The 13,415-nt window shown below is 35.0% G+C and overlaps 1 protein-coding gene across 1 annotated transcript in view; it reads right to left on the minus strand.

Annotated features, from left to right (window-relative positions):
* Nucleotides 1-11,707, minus strand: part of kif5ab (kinesin family member 5A, b) — a 45,217-nt gene extending 33,510 nt beyond the window's left edge. The window contains exon 1 of the mRNA XM_073851235.1: nt 11,361-11,707. Within this exon, the coding sequence (XP_073707336.1) occupies nt 11,361-11,489 (129 nt within the window). The 5' untranslated portion in view covers nt 11,490-11,707. The remainder of the gene's footprint in view (nt 1-11,360) is intronic.
* Between the last annotated feature and the right edge of the window lie 1,708 nt (nt 11,708-13,415).

Below are 13,415 nucleotides of genomic sequence, written 5' to 3' on the forward strand. Positions count from 1 at the left end.
GACTGAACTGAAGCGAAAGGCAGAAAAACAAGAGGTTGAAGGAACAGTGAGGCAGATCTGAGATGAGGATGTGATCTGAATGTGTTTTGCAGGGATGTGATGCGTGATGCTGAACAACAACACACACACACACACACACAGATTTATCAGGATAAGCGGTCGTGCTGGGAGCTCAAATACACACGGGACCAGAGCGAACCAGATGCACATGAACTGCAGCAACAAACCCCAGACCGCTTCATTAGATACAGAAACACAGCTCTGATGTTTGCATGAGTGAGTGTGAGGACTGGTTTTATTTGAGGATTTAGATTTTACACTGACATCACTGACAGATGAACTTTGACTGAACCCTTAACCTTTAACGCATTGGAATTATCTTCTCCTCCCTTTTATAGGATTATTGCATTTAGCACTTTCCCCTGCTGTCAGAATGAACCTGTGACCTGCTGTTTTAACCAGTGCATTAACTAACAGTGACTACTAGACCTGGAGCCAATTAGGTGTTGTCTACACGTGTGTGTGAATGTGCAATTACATGCATGCCTGCTAAAGAGCCCTGTGGCTTTGGCATGGAAATCATGACTTATTCTAACAGGAAAGGCAGAGGCTGGAAGATTATCACACATAAACACATTCATGCTTTTTAATGGAAATAAAGCAGAAACTCTCTAAAAATGTCACATTTCAATAGTAATACAAACAGATTAACAATTTGAAATTCAAATTAAGTATTCGTTAAAAAATGTGAATACATTTTAGGAATTTAGAATGCTGGTTGTAAATGTAACTTTTGACACATTTTCAAAATAAAGCTGTTTTCAACCTTGAATCCTTATTAGACTATCGTCACTAGTGATCCTAGTAATGTAAAACCTTCTGTTGGAAGTGTTAAAGTTGTGTGTGATTGTGCACCAGGCATTAAAATTCCAAATATAAAATATCAAATGAAGTAAACATATATTTAAAACCTATTAGAAAATATATCTGCAAGCAGCGATTACCAGGGTCCAATCGCTTTAGGGCATTTAAGCACATATGAAAAAAGACATTCTTTAGCAAGCTTGTAACCACCTAAATCAATGATTTAAAAAAAACATTTTTTGCAAATACAGGTAATTTACCATAGAAATATTGTGTTTTTTAATGGTTATGAGTGTTATAGCACCAGCTGTGGTCTGATCCTCTTAAAACGTTGCATGCTTGTTTAGAATCACCTGTCACATGTGCTCACCAGGTTTCATGAAGTTTTGAGTTTTCCTTTAGGCTTTATAGGATTTTGGGTAAATTTAGACAGGCCCCTTTTCTAAACAACCGCTTTATAGCTTCCCAAAGAGTAAATTTTATAATTTTTTTGATAATTATTGGCCTAGAGGGTCCAGAGAATTGTACTGCAGTGTTTTTTTAAACCCTACTAGTTCACAAAAGTATTTTTTTTAATATATCTTCTCAATCATTTAACAAATGATTTGACTGACAGCAGTGGTTCAATGACTTCATTCTTTCTTTATGAATACTGTACTATGTGCAAATAAACTTGCAAAGTACAATCGTTTACGCCCTTGAAAATGCGATATTTCTTTCAAATTTCTCTCAGACCTTTGGGGCCATGAGTCGAACAGGCCCACTAATTTTCGTTAAGTTTTTGAACGGCCTTGGTTAATCTTGTCTAACAGGTGCTCAAAATTCATCGGCCAATAGCGGACATGTTTTTTAAAATACGCAAATGTCCTTATAGACACTTTGGACCAAGAGCGTGCACACCAATTTTCATGTTGATAAGACAAATGGTTGCGCAATATATAGCCATTTTTATGATTTTTAACCATCTTATAATATCTTATAGTGCCATCAAGTGGTCAAGCTCAACGATTTTTTTCCTGTGACCTCAGATTTAGAAGTTAAAGGCATTTTACTAAAAGTTGCCCTGCCCCTTTCTAACATTTTGGCGCCCCTTTGCAATGGTGACTTTTTAAAAAATATATATAATTATTGATATTCACTCTCCAGAGAATCTTTCTGCACTGGTTTGGTTCCAATTGGGCAAAAAACCTAGGCATGCATTTTGTCCAGTGTGAGCCAAGGATTCCAAGTGCAACCCCTAATTACACACAAATATACAGTATCTCACAAAAGTGAGTACACCCCTCACATTTCAGCAACCATTTTAGTATATATTCTCAAGGGACAATACTATAGAAATGAAACTTGGATTTATTTTAGAGTAGTCAATGTGCAGCTTGTATTGCAGTATAGATGTACTGTCCACTGAAAATAACTTAACATACAGCCATTATTGTCAAAATAGCTGGCAACAAAAATGAGTACACTCTAAGTGATAACAGCAGTATGTTGTTTAACCATGCAAAGCCACACATCCTATTCATCATGTTAATGTTTTGTTTGCTTGACAGGACCATACAAAGTTGTGTATCTTGTATTAGAGAAGTTAAAATTTGGTGCTTTGAGTACAATTCTCTCATACTGACCACTGGATGTTCAACATGGCATCTCATGTCAAAGAACTCTCTGAGGATTTGAGAATTAGAATTGTTGCTCTCCACAAAGATGGCCAAGGCTATTAGAAGTTCAGTAACACCCTGAAACCAAGTTACACTACAGTGGTCAGAGGTTTTCCAAGATGGGTTCCATTCGGAACAGGCCTTGCGAGGGTCGATCGACGAAGTTGAGCACTCGTTTTGAGCACTTCAGTTGCAGAACCTGGCTTCAAAAGACAGATGCATGAGTGCTGCCAGCGTTGCTTTAAAGGCTGCAGAAGTAGAAGGTCAGCTTGTCAGTGCTCAGACCATCCGCCACACACTGCAACAAGTCGGTTTTGCGATGAGGCTGAAGCTGGCTCACAAGAAAGCCTGCAAACAGTTTGCTGAAGACAACCAATCCAAGAGCATGAATTACTGGAACCATGTCCTGTGGTCTGATGAGACTATAAGATAAGCTTGTTTGGCTCAGATGGTGCCCAGCATGTGTGGCGATGCCCTGGTGGGGAGCTGCAGTTCATTGAGGGAAACATGGATTCCATTATGTACTGTACATTCTGAAGTGGAACAGTTTTTCAACATGATGACGACCCCAAACACACCACCAAGATGACAACTGCCTTGCTGAGAAAGCTGAAGGTGAAGGTAAAGTGATGGCCAAGTATGTCTCCTGAACCCTATTGAGCACCTGTGGGGCATCCTCAAGCGTAAGGTGGAGAAACACCATGTGTCTAACATGTGTCCAGCAACTCTGTGAGAAGATAGGATCCCATCAACAACCTGCAGCTCTGGTCAATTCCACGCCCAGGAAGATTAAGGAAATGCCAGATAAGAGTGGCGCTAACACAAAATATTGACACTTTGGACAAGTTCACTTTTGTTGCCAGCTATTTTGACAATAATGGCTGTATGTTGAGTAATTTTCAGGGGACAGTAAATCTAAACTGCTATATAAGCTGCACATTGACTACTCTAAAATATATCCAAGTTTCATTTCTATTTCTAGTATTGTCCCTTGAGAAGATATACTAAAATAGTTGCTGAAATGTGAGAGCTGTACTCACTTTTGAGACATTTAAATAGTATGTATCACAGTGCAATGCACGTCATAAATTACATTTCCGAATGGGATCTTAATAAAAGGACAATAATTGACATCATAATTGTCTGACAAAAATGTGTTTTCTTTCTCTGTGGTTAGATAAATGGAATATGACACATGCAGACAGCTGTGTATCGAGCAGAGCTTGTTCTGAACTGCATTAGAGCGTCTCAGACAGCAGCAGTTTTGAGTTGAAATGCATTATGTGCTGCTGCTGCTGCTGTAAACTGATCAGTCTGCAATGTAGCCCAAACTCAAAGCAAATGAGCTTCTCTCACACACACACACACACACACACACACACACTCAATTTTCTGGTACATTCTTATCTTTCTTCTTCGTATCTCTGCCTCTGTCATTAAATCCTCCAGCGGTTCGTCTCTACAGCAGTTGCTGATTTGGTGTCAGAGCGAGTATCACACAGACAGACATTCAGCAGAGATTTCTTAGATGAGGATGATGAAGGTCACTGACATCTTACATAAGTCCTGAGCTTTTATCAGATTCACTGAAAGTGGGAACAAACGAATGGGTATATAGTGTGTCCGCTGGCTTGTGTTGAGCTTTGACAGAGTTTCTGGAGCATAACGGAGGAGCTCATTATTAAGTGATTTCTGGGTTACTACACTGAGAATAAATTATAATAAGCTTTTTAGGAGTGTGCCATTGAAAATTAATTCAAACTGACATCTAATTTACATTCTGGAGGAGCGTCACATTAATTCCATATGCTAATTTAAGGATTAGTTCACCAAAAAAATAATGATTTTCTGAAATGTGTTTGTTTCTTTGTCAGATTTGGTGAAACGTGTCGTTCCATTACTTGATCACCAATGGATGTGAATGGGTGCCGTCAGAATGACAGTCCAAACAGCTGATTAAAACATCACAATAATCCACAAGTAATCCACATCACTCCAGTCCATCGGTTAACATCTTTATATGAAACCAATCCATCATTAAGACGTTTTTAACTAAAATACAAATCTATAATCCATAATAACATTTCCTCCAGTGAAAAAGTTCAAAATCCAGTTCAAAAATCCAGCCACATATTTGTTTGGAGCTGTTTTAAAGCTTGTAAACAGTGCTTGATCTGTGCAGATTTCTCTCCTGATTCAGACCAGACCACTTTTAGACTGGCATTATTTTGGCTTATGGACTTGAGTTAAAATATCTTAATGATGGATTTGATTCAGCTTTTGTCTTCTCAAGATATTAACGAATGGACTGGAGTGGTTTGCATTACTTGTGGATTATTGTGATGGTTTTATCATCTGTTTGGACTCTCATTCTGACGGCACCCATTCACATCCATTGGTGAGCAAGTGATGGAATGACACATTTCTCTAAACCTGATGAAGAAACTCATCCTAATCTTGGATGGCCTGAGGGTGAGAACATTTTCAGCAGATTTTGGGTAAACTTTTCCTTCAGTCTACCAGGAACAGAACCTAAACCACAGACTGCAGCTATAAACATCTTAAATCATCCGAATTGAGTCTGATTTACTGAACAGAATGTGTCTCTCACTGTTTGCGACACTTGCCTCAAGCCAGAAATTCAACAATAGGCAAGTAGTTCATACAACTATTTCATGATATCAACACCCTGGGTTTATAGGGAGTTTTAAATATGTTTTCTGCTGAGTTCAGCGAGAGCCGCGCAGCAAAAATAGGCTGAAGCAGAGCAAAGCAATAATCTGGGTTGCAGCGTTGCACGGCTTTTAGGAGTAGATTGAGCTGGAAGCCATTAAACTCTCCTTTAATAAGGTCTCGGATTTCAGCTTTAGTAGACTTACATACATATATATATATTGCTAATCTTTATTTAAATGTAACATGAATGTATTTTCTTTGATTGAAATATGTGAAGCAAAAATTGTGCAAAACTGTTTTAAATTTAAATATTATAAAATATTATTATCATGTAAAAAAGATTATTAAATGCAAATCATTTTAATGCTTATTAAAAATATTTTTCAATATATACAAACATGGCCAAATATATATTGGTGGCAACTATATTTTATTTAAAATTTTAACAAATAAATGTTTGTATATTTAAAATATATTAAAAGAAATAGCCATAGCTGTTTCTATTCTTACAATCTATTTGGCTTTTGGCTCTTGATATTGTTGCATGTGAGCTTTAATTAATAAGCATTTTCCAAATGAAAAATTTATTTTGTTTTATTTACTGCATTATTTAAAAAAAAAAAAAAAACAGTCTTAAGTATCAATTTTTCTTTTATACCAAAAATTATTATGATATTAAGATCATGTTCCATGAAGATATTTTGTAAATTTACTACCGTAAATATATCATAACATTTTTGTTAGATTTTTGATTAGTAATATGCATTGCTAAGAACTTTATTTGGACAACATTAAAGGTGATTTTCTCAAAATTTTGATTTTTTTGCATTCTTATTTATTCAGCTTCAAATAATGTATAAATGCCAATTTTTAAAACACTGACCCTTATGACTGGTTTTGTGGTCCAGGGTCACAAATAATAATGTGGCAACATCTAAATGAACAGCTTCTGTTCAAGTCAAAAATATGATTTAACATGACTGAATCAACATGCTTACAGTACACTATGTTACACCAAAAACTCATTTTTAAGAGTCAGATCAGGTAGACATTTTGACAGTGATGCTGAAACCCAACCAGGACTCACTCTGACATAAACATACATCACACACGTCTACAAACACAGCCGCATCGATCTGTTCCTGACATCTACTCCTGACCGCAGACCAAACAACAAAATAGCGTGCATGACACCGTGCCTCCTTCAGGTTGTACTCTGCATGTTTTAAAGGCTGTGGACATAATCAAAGCAGACAGCCGCCTTCCTCTGACTTCTGATGCATGTCAGGATGTGAATCTATCAGGCCGACGGAGAGCAAAAATCATTTCTACACAAATGACACTCGACTCGAGAGTTCAGCGGTGCACAATGATCATTTATCCTATTGAACGGAGCTCGTTTATCTCAATGCATTACTAATGAAAAAACCTGCCTGGCCTTGAAGAGAGTGCGGAATGAAATAAAAAGCAAACGCCGTGACATTCATTTGAAAGCAGCAAGTGCAAAATGGGTTTTACCAGCCGTGTCAGAGCGATTGGGTCAGTCCTATTATGAAGCGTGTTTTAATGCTCCCTTCATTTATCTTTTAATATATTGCATTAATTATTCAAATAAAACTGAAATCAAATTAGTTAGTTTCGGAATATCTTGAAGTGAACACAATTTAGGGCTTTATTTTAAATCATTTCACTGTTTATTTTTGTCTAAAACTTTTTGGATTTTTTTTATTAGGTAATAATTTATATTTATTTTACTGTACTCTCAATATAATTTCCTTTTTTTATCAGTCATTTGTTCAATTCAGTCTTTAATGACAGAATCCTCCAGGAAGTGACATCATTTTGGTGGGAAAACAGCAACGCAAACATCAGTAAGTATTATTGTAACAGTTCTGTTTATAGAATGTTGTGTTAATAGAATGATTGTTCAGAATCTGGCTGTTAATAAAGTTCTTAAAATGTTACCACTGATACATTCATACATTGATACAAGGTTCGTGGAATTCTTTAAACATCTTAGAACATTTGTCTTTTTAATTGTTACTTGTTTCGGAATGTTCAAAGAACATTTAAAAGTAGCATTCTTATAATGTTCCCTTCATTTATCTTTTAATATATTGAATTAATTATTCAAATAAAAACTGAAATCAAATTAGTTAAGGTTTTTTTCAGAATATCTTTAAGTTAACACAATTTAGGGCTTCATTTAAAATCATTACACTGTTTATTTTTGTCTAAAACCTTTTTTTTATTAGGTATTAATTTATAGTTGCTTTTTTTTTACTGTACTCTCAATATAATTTTCTATCCTATCGGTCTTTTGTAAAGTTCAGTCTTTCTTAATGACAGAATCCTCCAGGAAGTGGCATTGTTTTGGTGGGAAAACAGCATCACAAGCATCAGTAAGTACTATTCTATTAAAGTATCTGAAAGAGTTCTGTTTAGAGATTGTTCTGTTAATAGAACATTCATTCAGAATCTGGCTGTTAATAATGTTCTCAAAATGTTAGCACTGATACATTATTACAATGTCCATGGAAATCTTTAAACATCTTAAAACATTTGTCTTTTCAATTGTTACTTGTTTCAGAATGTTCAGAGAACATTCAAAAGTAACATTCTTATTCTGCAAATTGATACAATAGAATGTATCCTTAATGTAACAATTTCTTTTAAAACCTTTAGAAAACTGGATGTTTTAAATGTTCAGAGAACATTCAGAAATAAGTTTTTATAACTTAATGTTTGCAAAATGTTCTTAGAACATATTTTTGCTAGCTGGATCAATGGATTTGATGAATTTAGTAAAATATTCATCCTCTTTGGTCACAAATCAGTTTGAAAATGTCAACATTTCAAAAGACGGTTAAATTATGAAAACAAATTTCAAGTTGACGTCCTCATGTAACTGTGCTTTAATTTTTAAGCATCTGCTATGTGCTTTTACTGAAATGCTTATTCATATTCATGTTTTCAAGCGTTACAGAGTTTGTTATAGAGTTTCTGCAGAATAGGAATGACCCATTTATCAATGTCAGCCTCACACACACACACACACACACACACACACACACACACACACACACACATGTTGGGTTTACATGTTTTATGGGGACATTCCATAGGCGTAATGGTTTTTATACTGTACAAACCGTACTTTCTATGGCCCTACACCTACCCTACACCTAAACCTAGCCCTCACAGGAGATTGTGCATACTTTGACTTCATCAAAAAAACTCATTGTGCATGATTTATAAGCCTGTTTCCTCATGGGGACCTGAGAAATGTCCCCACAAGGTCAAAATCTACTGGTATTCCTATCCTTGTGGGGACATTTGGTCCCCACAACGTGATGAATACAAGGTACACACACACACACACACACACACACACACACACACACAATCATTAATAACTGCAAACCTGCACTATCACGCTGACACCGGCGCATATAGATATGTATTTATTTCCCGACACACTATCTTTAATCTGAGCGTTAGAGGCTGATCTATTTGTGCTGCTGCAGCACCGGGAGCCGGTTATGAGAGCTGCGAATGCTGTTATATTTCTGCCAAGGAGATCAATGTGTGTGTCTGAGAGCGTTCACACTCCCAGAGGAGCTTCTCTGTGTTTTAACCTTCAGCGTGTTTCAGCTACACTTAGTAGTTGTGGCCATTTTAGCACACACAGAGTGGGTTACATCAATAATTACTGCATTTGGAGTTTAGGGCCAATAAACTGCTGATTTAGGTTTTAAGGCCCAACGGATTTGTTAAAGGAATAGTTTGACACCAAAACTGAAAATTTGATGAAAATGTCCTTACCCTCAGGGCATCTGAGATGTTAGTGAGTTTGTTTCTTTATCAGATTTGGAGAAATGCAGTATTCCATCACTGTCTCACCAATGGATCCGCAGCGAATGGGTGCCGTCAGAATGAGAGTCCAAACAGCTGATAAAAACATCACAATAATCCACAAGTAATCCACACCACTCCAGTCCATCAGTTAACATCTTGAGCCAAAACAAATCCAAAGCCGTTTTTAACTAAAATAATCCATAATAACACTTCCTCCAGTGAAAAAGTCTATCTCATGTCAAAATCCAGCTACATATTTGTTTAGAGCTGTTTTTAGACTGTTTTGGCTTGTAAATCTGTGCAGATTTCTCTCCTGATTCAGACCACACTGCAAAAAATGTGTTTCTTGCTTAGATTTTTTGTCTTGTTTCCAGCCAAAATATCTAAAAAAGTTTAAATCAAGAAGGATTTTCTAGACGAGTAAAAATTATTTCCTTGTTTTCAAAAAAAAAAAAAAAGTCAAAATTAAATGAGTTTTTGCTTAGAACAAGCTAAATAATCTGCCAATGGGTTAAGAAAAAAAACTTATTTCAAACTAAAATTTCTTACCCCATTGGCAGATTATTTTGCTTGTTTCAAGCAAAAACACACTTAATTTTGACTTGATTTTTCTGAAAACAAGACAAAAATGTTTACTCATCTAGAAAATCCTTCTTGATTTAATAGCTTTTAGATATTTTGGCTGGAAACAAGACAAAACATCTGAGTAAGAAAAGCATTTTTTACAGTGCAGACCACTTTTTCAACGGAGAAAGCGTAGATTTGAGTTAAAAACATTATAATGATGGATTTGTTTCAGCTTTTGTCTTCTCAAGATGTTACCTGATGGACTGGAGTGGAATACTTGGATTATTGTAATGTTTTTATCAGCTGTTTGGACTCTCTACCTGACGGCACCCATTCACTGCATGTGATCCGTTGGTGAGACAGTGATGTAATGACACATTTCTACAAAGCTGATGAAGAAACAAACTCATCTACATCATGGATTAACCTGAGGGTAAAATATTCAGCAAACTATCATTTTTGGGTGAACTATTCCTTTAAGTTATGTTTGTGCTGTGCAATAAACTACTTCACTTACAAATGGTGTTTGATCTGTGCATATTTCCTTCCTGTTTCAGACCATAAGAGTTTTTCATTGGAGAAAGCGTTATCATGGATTATGGACTGATATTTTGACCAGAAGAGATGGTTTAAAGTTAACATGTTCGGATTTGGATGGATTTGTTTCTTACAAATACACAGCTTTTGGTTTCTCAGGTTCTTAACTGATGGACTGGAGTGGTGTGGATTACTTATGGATTTTTGTGATGTTTTTATCAGCTGTTTGGACTCTCATTCTGACACCACCCATTCACATCCATTGGTGAGCAAGTGATAGAATAACACATTTCTACAAATCTGATGAAGAAACAAACTCATCTACATCTTGAATAACCTGAGGGTGAGCACATTTTCAGCAATTTCTTATTTTTTGGTTGAACTGCTTCTTTAATCTTGTGTAAACATGTCCTGATTATTCTTGAACAAGCTTTGAAGCAGTTGTTTTTGCATCGAGACTCTTTTGATTTCACTCTTCTGTAGAGTTTGGAGCAACTGAATAAGCATCTAAACCTTGATTTAATACAAGTTACTCAATCCTCATTGCTGCAATTCACCCACATAGAGATTTTTCTGTCAATCCATGAGTCATAACCACAGCAGCGCATAAAAACAAACACTTTAATTCAGACTGTCTTTCAGTCATTGCTCTTGCATGGATGGTGCTCACTGGATTTTAGCAGCAGTGAAACCCATCATGTGTGTGAATGTGTGTGTGTGTGTGTGTGTGTGTGTGTGTGTGTGTGTGTGTGTGTGTGTGTGTGTGTGTGTGTGTGTGGGCATAGGTGGGCGTGTGTATGTAAATGAACACAGAGGAGACATGTAGGACGATGCCAAACTCAATCTATATCTACAGTATAATAAATCATGCATTTATGTAGGTTGCTAAACCTTCAAATTCTCAGGCCTAATGGTTTTACTTTATATTTTTATGTGCATAATGATTTCATAAGCACTTATGAAGTTCTAATTCAAGAGAAAGATTGTTTAGATATTATAAATGCACTTGTGTGCACGACACAAATCTGAATTAATCAGATCATCAGCATACACTGGCATGTATATCATTAAAAATTAACATCACCATCTGGAGGAGTGTGAAAACGAAACTTTGAAAATATGTGTTGATCCATCTGCGTCACTTCACCTATAAACAACTTGCTATTTAAGAAATCAAGAGGAAAACTTGTATGAACTCACCCCGATGATCACAGTGTCATCTCCTTGAAATGTGGGGATATATTTGTCCCCGCGGAGGATTTCGGACTGGTTGAGGGGTCTGAAGCGACACAACACCCTGATGTTGCATTCTGCGCTGACATCAGCCATCCTGCGATGCTGCACTAAAGCCGCCTTTAGATACAACAATGCGTTTCTCTTCTGATCTATGAATAATTGGCGCACTCCTCTTTAGATGAATGGCTTTAATTGACAGGCGAAACAATCAGGATGAATGATCCGTCTGCAGCGAGTCAAAACATCTTGCAAATCGCATCCGACGTTAAAGCTTGAGAGCCGAGCGGGTGATAGTAAAGAGTGTTTCTGTGAATCGCTCTCTCGAGGTTGTGTTGTGAGTGTTAGTGCTGCAGAAGTGCAGCGTGATGCTGCAGGGATACGGAGACACACGCGCTTGGCACCGCGGCGCTCTGATTGGCCGGCATTTGACAGGGGGCGGGGCGTGTGCTGGCTCTCGCATCAGCACCGCTGGTCAACATGTCAACTTAGATTTCAGACAAAAACTCACAAAATTAGAATAACACCAAGAAAGCTTTGTGTATTGCGTGTTGCATTATTACTGATCCTCAAACCCTTTAAAAATCTGCAGAGAAAAGTCAGCCTAGGACCTGGTTTGCTGTATTGGCTGAATCCGAATCTGACACAAAATAATAAATAAATACTATAATATATAAAAAGCGAATTATAACAAATTCATTTAAACTTAAGTGGGGTTAATCAATATATTGCAAGTAATTCATTTTCATCTGTTTTTTTTTTCTTTCTTTATTTCTTTTTGAATTTTTAAGATGTTCCCTTTTATGAAATGCTAAAATAAATAAATAAATAAATACTTTTATTAATTAATTATTTCTTTCTTTGAAAAAATAACTTTTTTGGCCATTTCTTGTGATAGGAATGTTTAGGATGTCTTTCATGAAATGATAAAATAAATAAATAAATACTTTTATAATTTTATTATTTTATTATTTCTTTCTTTGGAAGAATAACGAAACCTTTTTGGCAATTTCTTGTGATAGGAATGTTTAAGAAGTTCCCAAATAAATAAATATGAATTATAAGAAGTTAAATTAAACTTTTTTTTTTTTTTGAATGTTTAAGATGTTCCCTTTTATGAAATTATAAAATAAATAAATACTTTATTATTTTATTATTTCTTTCTTTGAAAAAATAACAAACTTTTTTTTGGCCATTTCTTATGATAGGAATGTTTAGGATGTTCCCAAGTAAATAAATATGAATTATAAGAAGTTTATTTGAACTTTCTTTCTTTCTTTTTTAATGTTTAAGGTGTTCCCTTTTATGAAATAATAAAATAAATAAATAAATACTTTATTACATTTTTTTACTACATATTTTGAACTGGGACACTTTTTATTGGAAAAAAATACTAGAAATATTAAATACTGAATTATATAAAGGAGAATTATGACATAATTATTTAATCTTAAGTGGTGTTAATCAATATATTGCAAGTAATTTTAATTCCTTTTTATCTGCTTTTTTCTTCCTTTCTTTTTTTGTTGTTGAATGTTTAAGATGTTCCCTTTTATGAATTGATCAAATAAATAAATACTTTATTATTTTATTATTTCTTTCTTTGGAAGAATAACCACTTTTTGGGCCATTTCTTGTGATAGGAAAGTTTAGGAAGTTCACAAATAAATAAATATGAATTATAAGAAGTTAATTTAAACTTTCTTTCTTTTTTTTTTTTGAATGTTTAAGATGTTCCCTTTTATGAAATGCTAAAATAAATAAATAAATACTTTTATTAATTTATTATTTCTTTCTTTGAAAAAAATTTTTTTTGGCCATTTCTTGTGATAGAAATGTTTAGGATGTCCCCAAATAAATAAATATTAATTATAAGAAGTTTATCTGAACTTTCTTTCTTTCTTTTTTAATGTTTAAGGTGTTCCCTTTTATGAAATAATAAAATAAATAAATACTTTATTACATTTTTTTACTACATATTTTGAACTGGGACACTTTTTAATGAAAAAAATACTAAAAATA

Source organism: Garra rufa, chromosome 12 (assembly GCF_049309525.1).
Source record: "Garra rufa chromosome 12, GarRuf1.0, whole genome shotgun sequence".
NCBI classification, from domain to species: Eukaryota; Metazoa; Chordata; class Actinopteri; order Cypriniformes; family Cyprinidae; genus Garra; species Garra rufa.